Raw genomic sequence first — 24,651 nt, forward strand, 5'->3', positions numbered from 1 at the left:
GTAAGCTCATTTCATGACTAAGTTAACATTTTGTTAGCATATGAAGTGCCTATGTAGCATCTTCCAAGTTAGGAATGTCATGAAATCTATTGTATTATTTTTTCCTGGAGAATTTAACATTTTTCTCCAACTCTATTTCTATCTTCCCTAAAGTAAAGGTAAAAGAACCTTAATGGGCCAACTTAAAAGGTATAATTTTTGTTTTAAAAACACTGAAAGAAAGATGATAGATTTTTATATCATCAAGTTTTAACATTATATTTGATGAATATCATTGAATAATATTTTTGATAAAACATGGAATATAGATTTATACAAGACCTAAAAATGGCTTCATGTGGGGCACCTGGGTGGCTCAGTGGGTTAAGCCGCTGACTTCGGATCGAGTCCCACATCAGACTCTCTGCTCAGCAGGGAGCCTGCTTCCTCCTCTCTCTCTGCCTGCCTCTCGACCTACTTGTGATCTCTCTCTGTCAAATAAATAAATAAAATCTTTAAAAAAAAAAAATGGCTTCATGTAGAATAATCAGCTTCCTGTTTAGGTAGTCGTAATCGATTGTACTAGGTACTTTAGATAATGTAATTAAGTGTTTGGTTAACTAAGACTTTACTAATAAGACTCATATATCAAATTGTGAGTTCTCTGCTAACATTTTTGACATGTAATTATAAAATTTATTTTTTCTTATTTTTGTAGAAATATTATGGCTCTTCGAAATCATTTAGTTTCAAGCACACCTGCCACGGATTATTTTCTGCAACAAAAAGACTACTTCATCATTTTCCTCCTGATTTTGCTTCAAGTTATAATAAACTTCATGTTCAAGTAGAAGTTCCTTACATTTGAATCAGTGACCTGGAATGATTAGATTTGGCCTGGGACCAAATGTTCAAGTTGCTTTGGTCTTTATTAAAATGTCACAATATTTCTAAAACAAAAATCTTAGAGATAAATGTAGAGATGTTGACCTTTCATACATTTTATCCTTAACCTGAAATAAGAACTATTGGTTATTAAAGTGAGCTATGTGTTAAGTGCCAGAACATTTCTAGCTTTTGTGACAATGTGTTTACATGTGAGTATGATAAATCCACATGTATACACAATTGTGTTACGTATATCTGACAGTAGTCTTTGTATTCTATAGTATGTTCTGAGATATAGCATTAACATTCTTATGAGATATATATAGCAATCTATTTTCTTCATAAAACAGGCACAAGACTTTTATCTGTAAGGAATTACAGAATGGGAAATGATGGCATCATAGACATCAGTAGTTCAAAACACGGTCCTATTAAAAAAAAATAATAATTTCCAAAGCACCCAGATCAGTTGTCTTCTTAGAAATAGCAAGAACAAAGTATAGTCAAAATTGATGTACTGAGAGAGACAAGATGGCAAATTGCTTTTTTAAAAGTTTACACATGATTTTTTTAACCCCTAGAATTTAATATTTATAGATAAAAGTGTGTGTATGTCAATATAAAAAATTGGTATGCAGCTATTTGGATCTGTTCATTATATTTTTCTTACACCTATACAATACCACCTTAAGCACTTGCTTAAAAAAGTTTGGTCAAAATTTATTGCTGTTCTTTTTTCTTATTTTTGTTTTTTGTAACTCCATTGGTCCAATAGCATATGCCAAATTCTGGAGATGTTTATAGGGCATATGAAATTCTGATAATTTATGTTTCTTTCAGTATGAAACATGTATTTTCGCTTTCATTTAGATCCTAGTGTGTTCAGTGAACAAATAGAATAGAAAAAATTATAGCCAATATTTTATTTCAAAAGCCAAAAAAGAGAAAGGTAGTAAGGCGATAAGAAAGGACACTTTGTGTGGTAGCATTTACTTGTACATTACAATTGGTTTCCTTAAAGTGTGCAATAAGTTGAGCATTTAAGAAGAGCATCAAGTTCTGAAGTTAAATTCCTTATTCTCTTCCTCTGTGCAGCTTCATTCTGTGATAAAACCATAATTATTGAAGTTTTTTTTTTTCAGGCTCAGGCAAACATTTTCCTAATTTGGGGGGTAATATTTTTACTTTTTTCATAAATATTTACATTCCTCAGAAGCAATTTTTGCAAATGTAGTTAAGCTTATGAACATGTTTTCCTAAGATAGGTCTCAGAATCCTGAAAGTATAGATTTCAAAATGGCTATTAATAAAAATAAAGTAATAACTTCTGGCTACATTTGCCTTTGATTAAGAAGAGATGTGAGACACTAGCAAGATTACAATCAACTGTTTATGCCATGATAAATATAAAATCAAGGAATGATTGCTAAATTGCAAAAATGGAAAGTGATGAAAAAGAGCCTGCTTTTTTTCCCCCAATATAGCTATCTTAAGTAGCCTTAGGTTTTAAAAAGAGCCATTTCCCATAATGTTTTGGCAAAATAATGCTGTATTCCATATGTACATGCAAAAACATTTTTTAATTGAAATATAAATAAGATATACCTATACCTGGTGTAAGTATAGGTATAATATGACTACACAGAACAGGTTGGATCTCTTGGTATTTCATACTTGTCAATATAATTTTTGTCCTTACTTTCTGTTACCAATGTTGTATGCTCAACTGCCTTTTCATTGATAGATGGTATTTTGTAAATATTGTACAATTTGATCCTTTTTATGGTTTAAATTAGTATTTATATCATATATAAGTTGATTGGCTGATCACAAAAATCATTTCATCATTAAACCCTGAAAACTTATTTTAAATTTTTTGTTGATAACCCCACTTTGGGATTTTAATCTTACCCACTTGTGTATTATTTTCCTGTGGTCTAAATAGTGTTTTATTTGTATAAGTATCTTCTAGGACTGGAAAGGTAATTATTTTCTTTTTTTAATGCAATGTTTTGGGTTCTTTACTCGAGTCAAAAACTATTTCATGAAAAAGAACAGGGTTACTCATGACTGTTTCTTATACACTGAAAGCATATATCTAATCGAATGGTCTTCTTATGCTTTTAGTTGTATGAGTTCCTTTCTGTGAATTGAACACGAAACTCAGGAATTGGTGGCTTAGTTTTAGATCAGTGCTTATACTAGGCTTAGTATGTGAATCCTTTAAAACACATAATTAACTTTGTATGTAGCCATATATGTAATTGACTTTGAATGTTCTCTACCTGAAATTAATATTCCTTTAAACATGGATTCATAAAAATTGTGATTACAGTTCCCAGTTTTCTGAGAATCTTATGACAATTTCTAGGATTTAAGATCTTATGACCACTTTTTTTCATTTGATCAAAAATTTTATTTTTTCACAGGAAATTTTAGATAGTAATAATTATTGACATTTGCATTTGTTTTGGTTACTAAATGTACTATGCCTTCAATTATCTACCACTTAGTGAGGTGTAGCTGGCCCAGGAATAGACAGTAAATAGGGCATGTAAAACAAGTAATTTTCAGCAATAGATATTTTATTTGTATTTCATGTTAGTACTTTTTTGTATCACTTGTAAAGGTACAGTGTAGTCTTTGTCACCATTCCATTGAAAAAGTTGGCCTTGTAAAATACAACACTCATTTAGTATTCACGCTTTTGTGCCTTTAACAAAATACTTTTTGTTATTTTTGTGTTACAGAACTCTCCAGTATAATTCAAAGTGTTTATAGGCTTACTTGTCATAAAGGGTCATTTCTCTGTGTCATTTTATTTCCTTTTATATAGCGCTAGTATATATAAACAGTAATGCTGTACTTTTATAAGGGTTTGTCTATTTAACTATTTCAAATATATTCACTCTCAGATATCATTGAAGTAGACATGTCAGAGTATTCTGAGTATTGTAAACAGTGCCTTTTTGATGGAATTCACACTGTTTTGGGTGTCAACTTGTGCCATATACACATAAAATTCTGTAGAAGGCAGTTTTAACTTTTTGAAGAATATCTTAGTCAAATATTTAAGAAAATAAATGTATAAAATTCCCTTTTTTCCAGTGTTTAGCATTTCTAATGAGTAATGAATATATTTTGGGGTTTTTTTGGGTTGATATACAGTGATGATGGCAATATTGATGAGCCATACATGATGCTGTAGATTATTTTGAATTGTGTTAAATGTACAGAAATAAAATACTAATATTAGCATTTATACCAAATTTTCCAATTTAAAACAATAAGGGGTAACACCATACAAATCAGTAAGTTTACATTTCAACTTCTATCTCATTTGACTACATGGATAAAGAAATTCTTTAAAATGTGTAATCTGCCACTATTATGTAACTTGGTTTCATTTTGTTTACATACAGTGTGTGAATTTAGTATATTTAAGTTACTTTTTGTTACTCTTTAACATACCATACTGTTTGTTTTGTTACAGAAAACAAAGATGGACTGTTAAAATTGTATAAGACCAGTGTCTCCTTCATATGATTAACATATTTCGAAGAGCCACAAGAAACCCATGACAAAATGAATGTGAACATACTTTCTAAAATGTTTAGAAAATATTATCTTTTTGCATTTATCATGTAAAATTATTTTAGTATTATAATATTGAAATTATTTTAAAAATGCCATGAAACATTTGAACTGATGAGCCACAGAACTTAAGTTGAAAATTTTTTCACTTTTTAGCATGCTAAATATACATCTAAGTTAAATATACTGTTGAATGGCCATTTATAAATTCAAACACTACCACTGGTCAGTTTTGTATAATAGAATAAAAGTGTGTTATCTGCAGTGTAAGTACAGCACACTGTCAAATCCTTTCCCTAAGGTGCATAGTAGATGTACAGATAGTCATAGGCAACTGTTTTGTAATGTATCACATTTCTAATCTGTTATTCCTATTAACCTATTATAAATGTTTGCAGAGACAAAAGAATTGAATTTTTCTAATCTGTAAAATTATGCTAACTTCTACATGTAGGCATTCTGAATAAAATTCTTAAAAAGAGCTAACTGTGATCACATGACTTTGAATATAACATATGATGACTTCCCTCATCCTAGTTTTTAAATTTAAAAAAATCCTTTTTGTAGGGATTTTTGTGAAGGATGGTGAAGGGCTAGGAAGGATTTAATAGTTAGAATCCCTTGTGTATGCTTTCCTTAGTGCTTTATGTTCATTCTTCTTTTTTTTTTTTTAAAGATTTTATTTATTTATTTGACAGAGAGAAATCACAAGTAGTCAGAGAGGCAGGCAGAGAGAGAGAGGGAAGCAGGCTCCCTGCTGAGCAGAGAGCCCGATGCGGGACTCGATCCCAGGACCCTGAGATCATGATCTGAGCGGAAGGCAGCGGCTTAACCCACTGAGCCACCCAGGCGCCCATGTTCATTCTTCTTAAATGCTCATCATAAACTTAAGGTAAGTGGAAGTTAACCCAACTTTATAAATAAAGAATCTGAGACTCAGAGAAGTTAAATGATTCCAGGAGCTACATAGAGTGATGCCAAGCACAAGTTTAAATCCATGTCTGACTTCAAGGTCCATTCTTCTTCCACTGTATACTTAAATAGAATCCTGCTGGTAGCACTTTCCTTTTAAAAGTTTGGAGTAATCCAATGTTCCAATCTGTATACTATAGCTATATCCACCATTGTTTTGTGATGGGTGGAACCAGGAAAAAAACTTACTATTAAACAAGTAAATATACACAAAACCTATATAAAAAGATTCTCCCCTCAGATCATTTATTCCATACTGAGTCAACATCAGGTGAGTTCCAAATCATTCCTGTCTGGTTTTCTTCTCTTTTCCTCCATCCTCCTCCTCTTCCATTCTTGCTCTCTCCTCAGGGTCTATTTTGCTTCTGGCTGATAATCACTTGGTTCTGTCTTATCAATAGGAGGTGGGGGCGAGGAGGAGGGCTTACAGGTTCCCCCTGTCCTTTGCGTAGGAATAAGAGGTAAGGAGAACAGCCCCTCATTGTTTAACCTCAATGAAAAAATCTGCAAGATGGTTAATTGTCCAATATTGACTGAACTGTCATAGGTGTCCCGTATTACCTATCTTCCTAATTGGCTTTTCTGCACTTTATAAAAGAATCCTCTTCTTGTAGAGTGGGTTCATACATTAGTGAATATCACAGTAATTTGGGGGGGGGCTATAAATATTTGGCCGTTCAGTGCTTGGTATATATGCCAGGCATTGTACAAAAACAAACAAACAAACAAAAAAACTTTGCAAACATCATCACTCTGCAAAACCTTGTGAGAGTTTTCCCTTTATGTGTCTATTATCTCCATTTTTTAAGAAAAGTGGAGGCAAAAAAGTTAACTTACTAAATGTCACAGATAAATGTCAGAGCAAACCGAGGTCTAAATCCTAAACCAGTACAGTTAACCATTTCATCCTTGAGAGAAAAAATGCGTTTTAATATATGAAAGTGTGTTCTGTTTTCTTATGCAGTTGTATCCAACATTCTCAGGCCACTACGTGTTTAAAGCATACTAGTGATCGCCCATGTAGCTGTTTTCACATCTGTGTCCTCTGCTAAAGAAAAAGTGTGGTGGCTGGGGTTTTCAGAAATCCGCTCCCAGGAAATGTGGCAAGGTCCCCGGCAGAAAGCGGAAAGCCTGCCGCTGTCCTGCATCTAGACACTGATTTTGTGATGGTTAGGAGAGCAACTACTGGTGATACTGTGGACAGAATACTCCTGAGTCCAACGCAGAGATTTTGTCAGGGGTGGGGCACGAACCCGGTTGCACCGGGGCTACCCATTCCCTCCTCCACATCGGCTTCCCTAGCGTGCGGACTTCCGGGAAGGAAGGGCGTTTCCTGGGAGACAGATTTGGTGGCACTTGAAGCCACTGCTGGGAATAAATTCACCCAGGGAGCAGGGGAAGGGCTGGCAGTTTCCAGTGCAGGTACAGCTCCTGAGAAGCCCTGACCACTTTTCCAGCTTCGTGGACTAACCGGACCGCTGGCCGAACTGCCGGATACTCGAACCGTGGGTGGTAGGGGCGTGAGCCCAGCAGCCCCGGCGCTAGACCTCCTCCCCGCCCCTTCCGTTTCCGGCCGTGCCGCCTCTCTCCTCCCTGGTGGTGCAGGTTCTCCGCCGCAAGCTCTTCCAACTTTATGCGCCATGGCCGCCCTCGGTTCTGCGAAGGCGGCGTTGCAGGTGACGGAAGTGCTGGAGACCATCTTGAGCCGCTGCGTGGGGCCCGAGGGGCGACAGGTTCTGTGTACGAAGCCCACCGGCGAGGTGCTGATCAGCCGGAGTGGAGGCTGCCTCCTGGAGGCGCTACACTTAGAGCATCCCATAGCCAGGTACCCGCGTCGCACATTTCCAGCTCGTAACAGCGTCCCCTAGCCAGGTACTCTTGTCCTACGCTTCTAGCCAGAGCGGAGCTCCTTAGGCCATCTCCCTGTACCGTTAGCTTGTGCTCCGGGGGAGACACCTTGGGCGAAACCAGTGTATGCTTAGGGTTCGAGCGTTGTCCCTTGGAACGTTCTTTTGGGAATCAAATCTTACCAAACACCCAAGAACATATATTTCCCTCCTCGCCCCACCCAACGCCAGAATCTTAAAATAGAACAAAGTAAAACTTCGTAAAAAGTAAAACTAAAAACATCAGTCATTAAAGTCTTACGACCTTGGTTGTGAACCCATGGTTTAAACTTGGTTTACATGTGTGAAGGCAGCCCTCTGAAAATCTGAGTTGCTTTCTTTCTTTTTTCTGTACAGGATGGTGGTGGCCTGTGTTTCCAGTCATCTAAGAAAAACAGGAGATGGTGCTAAGACATTTATTATCTTTCTTTGTCATTTACTCAGAGGACTTCATACAGTCATAGACAAAGAACAGGATTCTTTGATTTCCAAAAATATTCAAACCCATAGAAGGCATTGGAAAAATTGTTGTCAGTGGAAATTTATTTCTCAAGCTCTTCTGACGTTTCAGACACAAATATTAGATTATATTATGGACCACTACTTAAGTAAACACTTTCTGACCATCTTTTCTTCATCCACTGAAGAGAGAACATTGTGTAGGAGCTCTTTAGAGCTGCTCCTAGAAGCATACTTTTGTGGAAGAGTGGGGAGAAATAATCACTACTTTATTTCACAGTTGATGTGTAACTACTTTTTCAAGTGTATGGCTTGTGAAAGTGGGTTTGAAGAAGTATTTGACTTAGTGGATGACTATTTTGTAGAGTTGAATGTTGGCGTCACTGGCCTTCCTGTCTCAGACTCCAGGATCATAGCTGGGCTTGTGCTTCACAGAGACTTTTCTGTATACTGTCCAGCAGATGGTGACATAAGAATAGTAATAGTAACAGAAACCATTCAGCCTCTTTTTTCAGCTTCTGCATCAGAGTTTATTCTAAATTCAGAAGCACAGTTTCAGACCTCTCAGTTTTGGATTATGGAAAGGACAAAAGCAATAGTGAAACATTTACAGAGTCAAAATGTAAAATTGCTCCTGTCTAGTGTGAAACAACCGGACTTAGTTACTTATTATGCAGGACTGAATGGCATATCAGTGGTAGAGTGTTTATCACCGGAAGAAGTTTCTCTTATCCAGAGGGTCATGGGTCTTTCTCCCTTTATATTACCACAGGCTTCTTCACAGTATGAAATCTGTAACACGGCTTTGGTGAAATTTTGTAAGCCCCTTATCTTGAGATCCAAAAGGTATGTTCATCTTGGATTGATTAGCACATGTTCATTTATACCACACTGTATAGTTCTCTGTGGACCAGTGCAGGGTCTTGTTGAACAACATGAAGGTGCTTTACATGGAGCATTTAAAATGCTTCGACAGCTGTTTAAAGATCTTGATCTAAGTTACATGATACAAACCAGTGATCAAAACCATACATCAAGTCCTCTTACTTATAAGGATAGCAGAGAAAGTAATCCATTGCCAGAAATTGTTAATGGCTTAATACAAAGGCCGTATCAGGGCACAGTTGTAAAGAACAAGGGTAATCTGGCAAAAACTCAAACATATTTAAAACTATATTCAAATTTGGTAGTTCCGAGTGTAGAATTAGAAACCTGTATTCCATGTTCCACACCAAAAGTGACACCAACCGATACATACCAGACAAATGAAACACTGAGATGTTTAGCTCCAACTAAAACCAGGACAATTGATGACAATGAACCATTTATTGAGAGTAATTCTGCTAATTCAACAGCAGAAAACACTGAAATAGAAATTTCCTCTGAAAATTTACAAGTCACAAAAATTGCTGGAAAGGGAAACATGTTGCCAGTGAGAGAGAAGTCACTGGAGATGTGTACTTCCCAGAGTTACTGCTGCTCCACTCTACCAGCAGGTTGTGTTTTGCCAGTGGGTGGTAATTTTGAGATCCTATTACATTACTATCTTCTCAACTATACCAGAAAATGTCAGCAGTCAGAAGAATCTGTGGTTAGCATGATAATAGCTAATGCTCTTTTAGGCATTCCCCAAGTCCTGTATAAGTCTAAGAAGGGGAAGTACAGCTTTCCACAAATATATATAAGAACGCTCCGTGCACTACAAACCAGTCAACCCATTGTGAGCAGTCAGACAGGTTTGGAATCAGTAGCTGGTAAATACCAATTACTAACTTCAGTTCTTCAGTGTTTAACAAAAATTTTAACCATTGATTTAGTAATCAATATTAGGAGACAGCCTCGGGAAATGTATGACCAAGATTCAGATGAGGAAGTATAAAATTGGAGGTTTCTTATTAGCCAAAATTTTAATTCAACTCAAGCAATAAAGAAGGATGTGACAACTGATTCTCAAATCAATCCAGTCTAGTTAGGAAAACCTCAAAACTTAAAAAGCCTTTAGAGTAAGTACACTAGGAGGCTGGCAGACATTCAGACACAAATACTAGAAAATATTATGGAACAATTTCAAGGAGGAAGCTTTCCACACGGGGAAGCCAAGATCTGACTAAGTGTGTCTTTCTTCCTCTTACAGGTGCCTCTCTCAGTTCTGTGTTAGTTCATGTATATATGGGAGGGTGTTTCCTTATAGCACCTTTTTGCTTTTCTGTATTTTCTTTCACTCTCTTCATCTGTCCTCACCTTTCCGTATTTATTTAGTTCATAGAATCATTTAATCTGAGATTTGGATGGAGTCTTCAGGTGTCATCCTATATTAAAGGTTTAAAATACAAAATTCAGTATTTGCTTCATTCAGAATAACTTATTTTCTCTACTCATAATTTCTAAAGCAGTGAATAAAAGTCTTGATTTTTTTTTTCTTCAAGCATATAAATTAGTCTTTACTTTTAAATATCCCCTTATTTATATCCATTTTATGTGGGAAAGCCTGGATATATTTTTTCACTGTCCATACATCACTGAATATGTAACAGGCAATATGACTTTGTGCTCTATAAACTTATTTTCATTTCTGTAGTTAAAAGTTAGTCTTAGAAAGGTTGTAAAATGCATTCTGTCATTTTTTCCTGTCCCCTAAGAGCTTGTAAAAATAATTGATGTATGTGCTGGCTTTTCTTGTATTTGGTGCATAGCCAGAATTCAATTAAATAGTTTGAAAGTCTGTCCATCCTTCCTTCCTTCCTTCCTTTTTTTCTTTCTTTCTTTCTTTAGTACTCTAGTGAATTGGTTTACTAAAAAAAAAAAAAAAAAAACTCAATCAAAGATGGGTAATAATAATCTTATTATTATTCCATCATTATGCAACAAATCGGCTATTTTTTGGCCTTTATGAAAAGTTCCTGGTTTACTTAACTTTCTTTTTTAATTTTTTCAATTTATTTATTTTCAGGAAAACAGTATTCATTATTTTTTCACCACACCCAGTGCTCCATGCAATATGTGCCCTCTATAATACCCACCACCTGGTACCCCAACCTCCCACCCGCCCCTGCCACTTCACTTTTTATACAGAATTACTGTTTTACTTTCCGTTGTGAGAAATACTGTTAACATACTCTGCTTATATCTTCTTTGAATACTTTTTTTAAAAAAGTAGAACTTTCTCCTGAAAAGAAAGTTTGAGACTTTTACATTAATTTGGTATGTTTTTGTTTTTGCTTTTTTAAAGATTTTATTGATTTATTTGACAGAGGGAGAGGGAGCACAGGCAGAGGGAGTGGCGGGCAAAGGGAGAGGGAGAAGCAGGCTCCCCACGGAGCAAGGAGCCAGATGCTGGTTTTAGTCCCAGGACCGTAGGAACATGACCTGAGCCAAAGGCAGACACTTAACTGATTGAACCAGCAAGGTGCCCCTCTGTACAACGTTTAAGTAGAGAATTGATTATGCAGTGCTAAGCTTCCACTTTAAGAAAAGGGGTCTAACACCAAAGTCTCACTTAGGTTTTGAGTGTACAAAAATTAATCGTACTGTGAATTTCCCCTGAAAAGGGTGACGTCTTTGCAGAAGGTGCTTTCAGTATTACACCCAAAACCAAAGTTACAATGATTTACATATACTCTGCTTTCCCAGCTCAGGTTTTTAAACATTACACTCAAGAGCAAGTTCATTCCAAAGATCTTCAATTTGAACAATGCAATCATGAATGTATTCCAGGGAAAAAACTCCAGTGTTGTTTAGGATTAATTCAGAGTTTCTTATAACAGAAGGATGTAATGTACTCCTTTATACATAGTTGCAAAACAAACCAACAACACAACATTTAAATCATTATGTTCTCAAAGAACACAAGTCCTGATGTATGTACCCTTGCACACGGATTCACTGCACCTTAGCTTGAGAACTTTATCCTCAAAAACCTACACATTGCCTTTCTCTTGGCCTCAACTGTGGCTTTGAGATTATCGTCAAGAATAATAAGCACAGTACGCAAGGAACAGGCAAGCACTAACCGGGACATACGCAGCACAAGAATGGATTTCCTTTGCAAGCTAGACTTAGTAGTATTTTCAGTCTTCTTAAGTCTTTAAAACTCTGCAGCACAATAAATGTGACATGTTATATTACTATAAAAAACCAGGATGACCATATCCTTTTTTTTTTTTTTTAAACCCAGGCCAGAAAACAAAAATCTGTTACTGCTATTACAAAATTTAGGAAAATAGAAAATTTCTATGTTTCAGGCAAGTAGACATCTGATTGAGACTTTCACAGTCACGATCTTGGTCACTAAAAATGTCACAAGACCGTGGAGTCAATGGGGATGGCTTTTCATTAGGAAAAAGTCGCACCTGGAGTAGCACAGCAGTAGCAGTTCCCAGATACCATGGTCTCCTAAGTTTGGATCCTGCCTTTCCTACTTTCCTTTTTTTTTTTTTTTAAGTTGTTTCCACTTCTGCGGGAGCAGGTTTAGCTGACAACCTGTCTGACCTCTTGGGCTCCTTCTTCACTGCCAATAGAACTGCCCTTCCTCCTGGGCATCATTGCCGCAGCGGGCCAGGTTGCAGGCCAAGGGGGCACCAGAGCCTTCCCGAAGCCAGGCTGTCTGGCTGCTGCAGCTCCTTCCACTGCCTGAGCAGCTGCGACCCGCCAAAAATTCTTGATTTCAAAATGTGAATTTTGCAGTATTTATATTTCATTTTAAAGGTTTCTAAGTGCATGTAGTACTCTGCATGCAGGACAGTGTCTTCTACTTTTAGTAGTTCTCTGCAACACCCGAAACACGGCTGTTTGTACCAAGTATTCAGACCTGCCTTTTGTATAAAACCACTACATTTAATATGTTCTCTTAAATGCATATTTGCAATACATAAATGCAACAAGTTCTTTTGTTTGTTTGTTTATTTATTTATTTATTTGACAGAAAGAGTAGGCTAGAGGAGCAGAGGGAGAGGGAGAGAGGGTCTGAAGCTGACTCCACTCTGAGCTTGGGGCTTGTTGCTGGGCTGGATCTCACCAGCCCGAGATATCAACCTGAGCTGAAACCAAGAATCCATGCTTAATCCACTGGACCAGCCAAGAGCACCACAGATTTAACGAATTCTTAATTAGTGCCTGCTATGGGCCAGATCCTGAAGACACAGTGGTAAACAAGTAGCTATGGTTCCCATCTTGAAAAGTTAATGGATGTGACACTTCTTGGATTGAGGTTCAATCCAAGATTTTAAAATTCTAGTTACAGTAAAAAGGATTTTAAAATTCTAATTACAGTAAAACTCTAAAGAGTGGTGACTACGAATGTATTAATAAACTAACATCTTAAAAAGACTAATGTCTTATCTTGTGGTATCTCATAATCTTTTATATTAATTGTAATTTCATTTTTTAAGGTTAGTATAATATTTCATTTCTGTGGTTATGCAGAGAATAAGTTAGCTCTGGTTTTTTGGTTTGTTTTTTAAGGAGACTTCCCGCCCAGCATGGAGCCCAATATGGGGCTTAAACTCACAACCCTGAGATCAAGACCTGAGCCAAGATCAAGAGTCAGACACTTAACTGACTGAGCCATGCAGGTGCCCCAATTAGCTCTGTTTCTTATACCAAACTCATAGATGTATGAACCTACTGTAAAATTGCTGTATAACTTTTTCCATTCACTTTTTAAATTATCGGTCAGATCATTTGATAGTTTTGCTTTATTTTGTTATTGTTATTTTAAATACTTCTCCATCACTGAAGGCATTTAAAGACTTCCAGACATGCCTAGACATGACCTTGCATATGATACGTATTTTGTAACTGTAAGTAATCAGGAGCCCAGAAGTCCCTTTGTAAGCTGGCCTGCATCTTTGTATTTTTGGTACCTGGTCTAATATCTAGCATACAATAGTAGCCAGTAAATGTCTCTTGAGGAACTATTCACTGACTGAATTAGTCGTTTGATCCTCATAGATGAGGTCATAATTATTTCCATCAAAGTTTCATGGGAAAGGGTAGGTTTTGGGGGAGAAAGAGCAGACAAGGTAGAATAGGTCCACACAAAGCAATCTTTTCTCTCCCTTTTTTAAAAGATTTTATTTATTTATTTATTTTCCATTTTATTTTATTTTATTTCTTTTCAGTGCTCCAAAATTCATTGTTTAATGCACCATATTGTTTAATGCAATACATGCCCTCCATAATACCCACCACCAGGCTCACCCAACCCCCCCCACTCCTCTCCCCTCCGAAACCCTCAGTTTGTTTCTCAGAGTCCACAGTTTCTCATGATTGGTCTCCCCCTCCGATTTCCCCCATCTCACTTCTCCTCTCCATCTTCCAGTGTCCTCCCTGTTATTCCTTGTGCTCCACAAGTAAGTGAAACCATTTGTTATTTGACTCTCTCTGCTTGACTGACTTCACTCAGCATAATCTCTTCCAGTCCTGTCCATGTTGATAGAAAATTTGGGTATTCATCCTTTCTGATGGAGGCATAATACTCCATTGTATATATGGACCATATTTATTTATTTGACAGAGAGACACAGCAAGAGAGGGAACACAAGCAGGGGGAGTGGAAGAGGGAGAAGCAGGCTTCCTGCTGAGCAGGAAGCCCAATGTGGAGCTTGATCCCAGGACACTGGGATCATGACCTGAGCCCAAGACAGACGCTTAACAACTGAGCCACCCAGGCACCCCACAGTCTTTCCTTTGGGATCAAGACGTAGACAGGTACTTAACCGACAAGAGCTGCCCAGGTGCCCCCAGAAGAATATTTTTAAAAATTTGATTACACTGTATATAAGCCCTCTTCCAAAAGGATTTGAAGTGACCTGCAATAAGAACAGATAAAATTCCTATAAAATCTGAATACAAATGTAAGGATCAAGAACAAAGAAAATATAAAGATGATTAAAAGTCAAAACCATGTTCCTGTTTTTTGTTGCTGCATAATGAATAACCTTAATACTTAACAGATTTTACCTACTGTATTATTCCCTCTCAGGGTTGTGGGAGTTGCCTGGCCTTAGATGGACAGCTTCCGCTGTATTCTGTTGGTTCAGGCAGTCACAAAGGTCAGCTGAAGTTCAAGGAGAGGGAAATAGGCCCCGCCACTCAGTGGGAAGAGTGTCAATGTCCCATTATTAGAAGAGCATGTGGGAAGAGATATAGTGAGGCAGCTATTTTGGAAAATACAATCTACCACACCCTGGAAGGGGGAAAAGGACAAATACGCACTAACTTCTCAACTGAGTTTTTTATTACTGTGTTTTGAGGTTACATGATTACCTCCCACAAATACATTTCCCCCATAACTTTTATGAACCTCCTGGTTTTTTTTCATTGAGCCAGCACAAGCTATTTTTATTCTCCCAACAGTAGGCATTAGACTACTGAATAGACCTAACAACTTTAGCAGGGGAGCTATTTAATCATATTATACCAGAAGTAGAGTGGCATGGTATCCATGTTTCAGACTAAGGGAGAGGAAAGAGGAATGCAGTTTGAGTCTAAACTTTTATCAGAGATTGTTTACCCCCTCTCAAAAGGGATAGAATATGTCTTTCCTGTCATCAGGGCCAGCAAAGGAAAACAAAACCTACAGCTTAAGAGCCATCTCTCACATTATAGTGAGAGAGAACCATCATCATTATAGTTACTGAATGCAGCTTTGTAATAAATTGGTAGCAACCTAACCGGGACCCCACACCTAAACTCCAAGTGAATACACTTAGGAGGGGTAGGGGCAGTAATTTGGGGGGTGAGGGCATACATAGGGAAGAGGTAGAGAGGTGATTTCTCACTATACCACTACATGCTGATGATTTCAAATTTTATTCTCCCAGCCAACCTCTTCTCTGTGGCCCCAGCTCACTCACCGAACTGCCAACTCTCTACTCGGAGACTCACCCTTAACTTGTCCAGAACAGAATTGCTATTTTCCATCTCCTAAAACTGGCTCTCCCCTGCTGTCCTGTCTCAGTTAATGGCATCTACCACTCTCCCACATGCTCGGGACAAAGACCTAAGAGACACCTTGACTCTAAACTTTACTTCACATCCCATTGCCAGTCTTATCAGCAAGTCCTTCTGGCTCCACACAGAAATTAGATTTCAAAGCCACCCATTTCTCACAATTGTTGTTCCAGCCCAAATCACTTCATCTTCTTCCCGCAGCAGCCTTCCTATGGCCTTTGTTTCTATCCCATCTTGCACCTCCCTAGAGTAATATCCCCCCAGCTTTTTAGATTTACTTATGAGAGAGCATGTGCGCATGTATAGCTAGGGAGAGGCAGAGAAGGGGGAGGGAGAATCTGACGCAGACTTCAGCCCCACGAGAGGCTCTGTCGCACAACCCCCAGATCACGACCTGAGCCAAAATCAAGTGTCAGACACTCAACCAACTCAACCACCCAACGGCCCCTATTTTAAAAAATTTAAACCTACAAAAAAAGTTGAAAATGCGTGCAATGAACACCTACCTACCCTTCATCTAGATTTACCAACTACCATTTTACCCCTTGTTCATGTGCACACAAGCCACACACACTAAAACACACATTTTCACTGAACCATTTACCGAAAGCGAGTTGAGGACATTATATCCCTAAAAATCTCACTTAGTATCTTAGTATCTTAGTATTTCCCACTAATAAGGACTTCCCCTACATGACGGAATGATTCTTTTCAAATGCAAATCTTCATGTCATTCCCCTGCTCAAAACTCTGTCCAGAGTTTTTCTTTCACACGGAATGAAACCCAAATGTACCATAATCTACAAGGCTCTATGCTATCTGTCCACTGCTTATCCTTTAGATGACATCTACCTCCCCCCCTCTAGTTTTGTCCCCACCAGTTACATTGACCAGGACAGGTATTGGTCAGGACAGGTGATGTCAGACCGAGGTAACAACTCCAAATCTAAGAAGCTTAACACAATACAAAATTTATTTCTTGCTCGCATTTATGTCTTTTGAGGGTCAGCCAAGGACCTTGCCTGCCTTCTTGTCTTCCTCTTAGATTGTGGTTGCTGGAGCAGTCACTGTCTGAAGCTTTACTTATCATCAAGCCAGAGACAGAAAAAGGTGCTCTAGACAGCGTGCTGGCTCTGTCCATAAATGGCACGTCATTTTTGCTCATGCCCCACTGTCCAAAATAAGATAAAATACCTGGGTGTAGTCCTACCCATCCACAGAAGAACCAAGATAATGCAACCTTGTGCCTGAAAGGAGAGAGCACCAGAATATTTTGGCAAATGACACTAATGACTCCCCATACTGGTCTTTCTGTTCCTTGAACACACAGGTTCACTCCAACCTCTGAGCTTTCTACTGGCTGTTCTGTTCACTTAGAACAATCTAACTCCACTAATCTTCAGATGGCTCACCTCCTTTCTTCATTCAAATATCTCTATCTTAATGTCACCTCAGATATGCCTTTCTTGACCTTTCCATCTAACGTAATACCATATTCCTTTCCCATCTTGTGAAGGTTTTTTGAAGCACAGACCTCATGTTATTAGTATATATGCTTATTTTTTTGTATTGACTGCCTCCCCCACTGGAATGTGAACTCCATGAGGACTTCGACTTACTCACTTCCATATTCCCGGCAGTAAGATAATGCCTGGCCAGGGAGGCACTTGAGAAAGTTCAATGAATGAATGAATAGAACCATACCATCCAAAATGGTCCATACATCCATACTACTAAGGCTTTCTCCTCCTGGGCAATGATCAGATAGACCCAACCAATATTTACCCCAGTGACGCCACTTTTGTTTGTTTTCAGTTCTACCTAAATTCTTGTGGACACAGTGCTTTCTGAAAATACTAAATTACTGCAGTGCTGTCCTAGCTTGGAAGCCATTCTGTTTCTTCCAGGTAACTTAGCATGTTTCTATTCTATGCAATCATTTGTTCATTTTAAAGAGTAGGCCTCAGTGAGAAATTGAATTTCCAAGTCAGTGTCAAAAGCCTCTCAGTAGGCCCAAGAATTGATGACATATTGTGTTATAGTTGAATTGCATTTATGTTTAGGTTATGGTAAAATACGTATCTTCCTTTCAGTCTCTGTCATTCACCACCACTGGGTATTCGAATTTAGCACCAGGTGAAAGAGGGGCATTCTCATCCTCTCCATCACCTATGCCAGATCTTATTATAAACAGGTATCTCATTGAAAACCTCCCTGATCATTGCTACAGGGGTCCTTATGCCCAGATTAAACACACCTAGTTAATGACTAGGGCATTCTAATTATGATGAATTCCATTATCTGTGTCCCACTCTAGAGAAATCCCTGCTGCAACAAGAGAAATGTGCGTTTTCTTTAAACAGGGAGTCCCGTGGTATATTTAATATTAGTACATCTAATATTAGTATGTCTTCCATAGAAGACACACAAAGGTGCTTGGATGGCTCAGTCAGTTAAGTGTCTCTTGATTTTGGCTCAGGTCATGATCTCGGGGTCATGAAATGGAACCCAGGCTCCATGCTCAGTGGGGAGTCTGCTGCTCTCCTCCTTCCTCACCCTCTGCCCTTCTCAACCCCAGATGCAAATGCTCTCACTCTCTCTCGAATTAAATAAATAAATCTTTAAAAAATACATTAATACATATTCCCAAAGTACATTTATACAGAGCTTCTTGGGACTTCACTTGTATCACAATATACCCATCATTTTGTACTTAATAAACTCCCATGTTGAATTCTGCTCTGTGTCTTAGCATTTACATTACCTTATAATACAATTAGCTTGATAATTAGTAAGAGTTTCTTATAATCCCCCAGCTAGTAATTTCTACATTCCTACATGGACAAATGATAACTAGGGAATTGACTGAAAAGGAAGTTATCTAATGTGCTCCTTGAGAAGACTTTGTCAGTTATTTGGAAAAGAGAAGCCCATTTATACATCTCTACTATTTGCCATATTTTACTCTAAGCCTTTTGAGATGTAAAAAAGGAGATCTTTTATATAAGTAGAAGAAGAAACAAAATGAATTACAGAGTAACATTGTACAGAATGTGTTTATGTTCTATGCTTAGAGGCACAGTATAGTAGTAAGAACATAGTGCTTGAAGTCGAGCAGCCCAGTATTGCCATCCTGCTGTCAGTTACAGGTTGTATAGCTGGACAAGTTGCTAAATAGCTCGTCTGCCTTAATTTCCTTATCTGCCAAGTGGTAATGATAGTACCTACTTCACACAGCTGTGGTGTGAATTAATAAAGATCTTGAAAGCTTGAAAGTAATAAGGATCTATGAGAGGCGCCTAGCACAACGCCTGCCACATTGTTAAGTAGGAGTTTCACAAATGTTCACTTTAGTTCTTCTTTTGGTTGCCTATACATTTTTAACTTTTCCCTTCTTCCTCCAATCTTTCAGTTATACTAGCTAATCTGTACCCTACGTGTGGCAGTGTGAATAAAAGCAGAGACCTTTGGAACCCAGGCCAACACGGACTGTAGATATCACAGACAGCAGAAGTGTGTTGTAGTATACTGTATTTCCTCCTGTGTCTTCCTTGCCATATGCTCTTCTTATAGTACGACCTCGACACTCCTTCCCTGGAGGGGTGAGGTATAAGTCCCCTCCCCTAAAAAGTGGGTGAGCCCCTGTGACTACCCTGCCCCAATAGACTATAATGAAGTGACACTATGTGACTTCTTTTATTATAAACGGACGCCTCCTGATTTCTCTTGGAACCCAACCACCATGGTGTAAGGAAGCACAAGCAGCCTGAAGAGAGGCCCAGATGGAGAAGAACCAAGGCCCTAATCCACAGCCCTGTTGAGGTTTCCAGCCAACAGCCAAGCCTCAACTTTCCAGTCATTTGAGTGAAACTCTGAAGTGGCTCCTCTGGCCCCCAGAATTCAGGTTTTCTTCATATGAGCGGTGCCTATTCCCAGTTGAATTAAATAACATAGCATAGGAAGGAAACTTTCCTATTACAGTTTAAGAATTTGATCTTAACTTGTGAGTAAGTCAACAAGTGTGTTATTCAAGTAGAATGCATTGATAGAGCTGGACTTGTTGTCAAAACATTGAAGTGCTTCTGAATTGGTTTAGTGAATAGCTACTGTCTTGAGCATCTCAAGTGCTACCACCCTCAGACCCCAAATCTCATCCTACCACCCTGGTCTCCCAGGCTCTCTCCCAAAACCCCTTGGGCCACCCTCCATTCCAGATGAATGCCTGGTTCAGTGAAGGAATTTTCAGGGATCCTGCCCTAGTTCTTTGGTGTCTACTTTAACTGGTGGGGTATGAACCATGCTATACGGGTTGAAGAATTTTGAGTATCACTTCTTCTTCTTCTTTTTTTTTTTTTTTACTTTATTTATTTACTTGACAGAGATCACAAGTAGGTAGAGAAGCAGGCAGAGAGAGAGAGGAGGAAGCAGGCTCCCTGCCAAGGAGAGAGCCCGATGCGGCACTTGATCCAAGGACCCCGAGACAATGACGCGAGCCAAAGGCAGAGGCCCAACCCACTGAGCCACACAGGTGCCCTTGAGTATCACTTCTTAAGGCAAATATACACACATACACACACACACATAAATACAGAGTAATCACACCGTACATACTGTTTCTTGGTGATTTTTTTTCCCTGTTTGGCTTATCTCTATACTCTCTTCTCCTGTTTTCACATTATATTCCATCCACCACCCCCCAAACTGGGCAATGCTGTGAGCCACCTACCAGGTGTCCTTCCATATCTTTCATTATGTTGCTTATAAAATTAAATAAAAATGTGCATGCATATTCATATATGTGCATTCTGATTGGTTTTGCCCTATTTGGTTGAGACTTCTCTCAGCCTCTAGTTTCACACCCTCCCCATCCCAGAAGGCAAAGGGATTTGCCCAATTGGTGATTGGGGGTAGAGGAACTGTATGTGTTCACTCAGCACTGTCTTTCTCCCTCTTGGCCATGAGAAAGGAAGCATAGTCAGCTTCACCCCTGCAGGGCCGTAAGAGAAAGTGGCAGTGTTGGGAGCCATGACTGGGTCCATCTGTCCGATGCCGAGATGGAGCATTGACCCGCCTGCTCTGTTTAGCTCCATAAGCCCTGCAAGCCAGCAGAAGCATTATCAGGAGTTGCCATGGTGTTCCTGTCTCCCTCAGCCTAAGTTCCACGTTTGCTTCCCAGTGGAAGGGGAGTTATTTATTGGGTCCCCAAAAGTCCCATCCCGGCCACAGACAACACCAGCATTTTGTTGCCAGTGGTTGGTAAAGTAGCCACAGGGAACAACTGGACCTGCTCGGCGTCCCCATGGTCCCCCCCAGTGTGCCAGCACTCACATGCTCACATGCCTGAACCCTTTCCCCACTCATCCCACCAGCTGGAAGCAGGCCCCAAGAGGAATAGAGAAGAGAGGCCAAGCACCATGTCATAGACAGCTGAGCTCCCACTGAGGGGATGGGCTGTGAACTGGACAGGAGGCTGAGATTTTAATAATCCACTCTAAAGACAAGCACTGGAATGGGTTTAATTTAGCCACAGAGACCCAGGAGCTGCTACTTGGCATAATTAAATTTTTTCCAGCTCCAGAGTGAATTGAGATTCTTAAAAGCCAAGTTATTGGGAAAACGAAAGTGTTCCATGTTGTTTGCCACTGAATAGCACTTCTCAAATCTCCACAGACATGAAGACGGGATCGCTGACAAAAGATGGAGAGACATCTCTCTGGTTCACACTTGCAGGCCTTTCCATGGCCCAGCAACATTCCTGCATCCTAGTACCAGGAGACCTCAACATAAATTAGCTTAAAGAGTCTAGTACTCGTGAGGAGGGAACTAGTGACAATGCTTTAATAAAGATAGACAATAAAGGTGAGTGGAGTGATTAGATGAAAGGAATGTTTTATTAATTTGGGAAAAGGAAAGGCATAAGAGGAGAAAGGGAAATGAGTCAATCATTCTAGAGTGATGGGTTGAAGATATTCAGTCTAATCAACATAGACAGCAATACCACTGGGCACCATGCAGATAAATAGCTTGCAATGGCTAATTAAGCTTATATATTGAGATTCATGCTTTTGTGTCCTATTTAAGAAATCTTTGCCTACTGCAAGGTATGAGCCTTTGGAATGTTAACTAGGAAATCTGAGCAAAATACTGTATTTAAGGGACGCCTGGATGGCTCAGTCAGTTAAGCTTCTGCCTTCAGCTCAGGTCATGATCCTGGGGTCCTGGGATCAAGTCCCGATCAGGCTCCCTGCTCAGCCGGGAGTCTGCTTCTCCCTCTGCCTGCTGTCTCCCTGCTTGTGCTCGTGTTCTCTCTCTGACAAATAAATAAATAAAATCTTTTTTAAAATACTGAATTTCAGTAATTCCTTCACATATATACTAAATATTTACACTATTTACAAATATATTTACAAATATTTACACTATTAAAGATGTATAATATGTGAAATATTAAACACATAAATATATTGGATATATAAAAAATGAGCATTCTAGGAAAATGCATTCATACTGTGTGAAAGTGGTTTACAATACTGTAATAATGAGCTAAAGAAAAACAACTTTTAAGTTATCTCTTTTTTAATTTCTAACAAACTTGCCTCAATCTACTCTTCCAACAAATTGTCTTCGCAGAGACTAAATAGTTCAGTCCAGTATAACTTCTTCATTAGAATTGCCTTTTTACTTACCATTCTCCAGAAACTCCTCCAGTCAGCAGCTTCTTTGGCATTCCGGAAAGCAACCTCCTAAAACTGTAACATGAACCAATTTGCAAAGATTTTATACTTGCAGTGGGATGATTTTGCATTTGCCAGGCTAAGCATCTTAAGGAGGCAACGCACTGTGGGACACAGAGCATGCCCTTCGGAGCCACACGACCTGTGCAGGGATCCTGCACCAGCCATTGACTGGTTGTGTGACCTTGAGCAGGTCACCTCCACTTGCTGTTCTTTCTTTCCCCTATCAGTTCTTTCAGCTACTGTTGCGTAACAAACCATCCTCCAACTTCGCAACCTGAAACAGCAAACATCTCACACAGTTTCCCAGGTAGGAGTATGGGAGGGACTTAGCTGGATTGTTCCGGCTCAGGGTCTTTCTTGAGGGTGCAGTGAAGACATGGGCCAGGACTGCAGTCCCAGAGGCTTGACGGGGCTGAAGGATCCAATTTCCTCACTGACGTGGCTGTTGGCAGAAGGCCTCAGTAACTCACTCCGTGGGCTTTTTCATAAGGCTGCTCTCGCATGTCTCTGCACGACATGGCAGCTGGCATCCCCACTGCCCCGCCCCATGACTGAGAGACCCCAGAGGTAGCAAGGAGAAGGTGCAGTGCCTTCTATGATGCTGTCACTTCTGCTGCATTCTATTCATTAGAAGTAAGACACTGGGTCAATGGGAAGGGAATTAAGAGTTCACCGTTTGGAGGGAGGAATCTCAAAGGATTTATGGTTTAAGATCATCACATCGAAAAAAAAAAACCAAAGATTTTTTGATTAAAGAATCAAAAGCGAACACCTAGAACATAGCTGGTTTCAAGGTATCTATGAATGTACTTAGTCTTTATTGGATACCTATGATAGTACTATAGGCTAAGCATAAGATCATGGTCCCTGCCCTCACGAAACTCGAAGTTTAAGGGGAAGATAGACATTAATCAAAGGATACACAAATATAAAATCGCTGTGCTCAGTACAATGTAGAGGGACTGGAGCTACTCAGGAAAGGCTTCTTTGAGGAAAAGATGTCAGTGCTGAGATCTCAAGGATGAGTAGGGTTAACCTAGGTGCAGAAGACAGAGAAGTGTGTTCTAGCTGAAAGGGACAATAGAGGTAGACCTTGTGGGTGGGAGCACGGAGAGCACAAGGAACCCATCAGGCTGGTGTGGCCAAGGCAGAGGCAGCTCCGTGTGGAGGGCGGGAGTGGTAGCCAGGGGCCAGCTTCTGCTCTGCTTATCTGTGCCTGTCAATGAGTTCGCTGGTAGCCAGGGAGGAGAGCTGACCACAAAAGGGTGTGAAAGAACTTTTTGGGATGATGGACTGTTCTGTGTCTTGATCATGGGGTGATTCTAAGCCTCTAGTTGTCTGTTCGAACTCAGAACTGTAGACTAAAGAAAGGTTAAGTTTTACTCTATGTAAATTAAATCTCAGTACATCTGAGTTAAAAAAGGTATGCTTTCATGCAAGCACTTTAATGGAGGCCAAAACATTGACTTTTTCTATAATATGTGTTTGGATTTCTTCCAAACAGGTTTAGTGCCCGCAGTATCAACAGAAGAGTGCCCAGCTGAAGTCTGACCTGTGTAGTGGTGCTGTAGCTAAACTGTGCATGCAGTCATTGAGCTCTATGTGAGTGTGTTTTTGTTCTGGTGCGGGAATAAACACATAGCAAAGTAAACTAAATATAGTATAGTTCTTGGCACTAAAAGGAACATGTTTTCACAACTGTGGAAAGTATAAAGGGAGGGAAAATTTCAGAGGTAATAAATTAAGCTCTTTAATGTAAATGATGACTTTTGGGTTGCTCTGTTTTTATCCTGAAGAGATGTTGCTGTATGAATGCAATTCTAAGATCAACGAGAGTGCTTAACAGTGGAATTTAAGAGATTATTATTTTGTTGCAAAACCAGTAACAGGTATGAAGCCAAACTGGTTTCCCTGTTAGGACTCCTCTCATCCCATGATCCATGGCGGAGTTTGCCGTATGTGACTGCTGTCACAAAGTATGTCACAAACAGAAATGTATTCTCTTACAGAAATGTATTCTGGAGGTCAGAAGTCCAAAACCAAAGCATCAATAGGGCTGTCCCCTCCTTGATGACTCCAGGGGAGAATCTGTCCCCTGACCCTTCCAGCTTCCGGTGGCCCACAGCACTTCCAGTCTTTGCTTCCGTGGTCACATTGCTGCCGGCTCTTCTGTCAAATCTTCC

The 24,651-nt window shown here is 39.3% G+C and overlaps 2 protein-coding genes across 14 annotated transcripts in view; both read left to right on the top strand.

Moving 5' to 3' along the window:
• OSBPL8 (oxysterol binding protein like 8) overlaps positions 1-4,942 on the top strand; it is a 155,680-nt gene extending 150,738 nt beyond the window's left edge. For all 10 annotated transcript variants that reach the window (XM_044228464.1, XM_044228465.1, XM_044228470.1 and 7 more), the window contains one exon: positions 698-4,942. In XM_044228464.1, coding sequence (XP_044084399.1) covers positions 698-830 — 133 coding nt within the window. In that variant the 3' untranslated portion in view covers positions 831-4,942. The remainder of the gene's footprint in view (positions 1-697) is intronic.
• Positions 4,943-5,292: 350 nt separating this feature from the next.
• On the top strand, positions 5,293-24,181 carry BBS10 (Bardet-Biedl syndrome 10). 4 transcript variants are annotated; one of them, XM_044226702.1, is made up of 4 exons: positions 7,015-7,258; positions 7,677-8,624; positions 22,696-22,775; positions 23,973-24,181. In XM_044226702.1, exons 1-4 carry the CDS (start codon positions 7,074-7,076, stop codon positions 24,017-24,019), a joined length of 1,260 nt encoding a protein of 419 aa, XP_044082637.1. In that variant the 5' UTR covers positions 7,015-7,073; the 3' UTR covers positions 24,020-24,181. The 4 variants fall into 4 exon arrangements, with proteins under 4 accessions (XP_044082635.1, XP_044082637.1, XP_044082634.1 ...); XM_044226700.1 differs by lacking the exons at positions 7,015-7,258; positions 22,696-22,775; positions 23,973-24,181 and adding an exon at positions 5,293-5,353 and having other exon boundaries at positions 7,677-10,500; XM_044226699.1 differs by lacking the exons at positions 22,696-22,775; positions 23,973-24,181 and having other exon boundaries at positions 7,677-10,500.
• Positions 24,182-24,651: the final 470 nt, after the last annotated feature.

Source organism: Neovison vison, chromosome 12 (genome assembly GCF_020171115.1).
Source record: "Neovison vison isolate M4711 chromosome 12, ASM_NN_V1, whole genome shotgun sequence".
NCBI classification, from domain to species: domain Eukaryota; kingdom Metazoa; phylum Chordata; class Mammalia; order Carnivora; family Mustelidae; genus Neogale; species Neogale vison.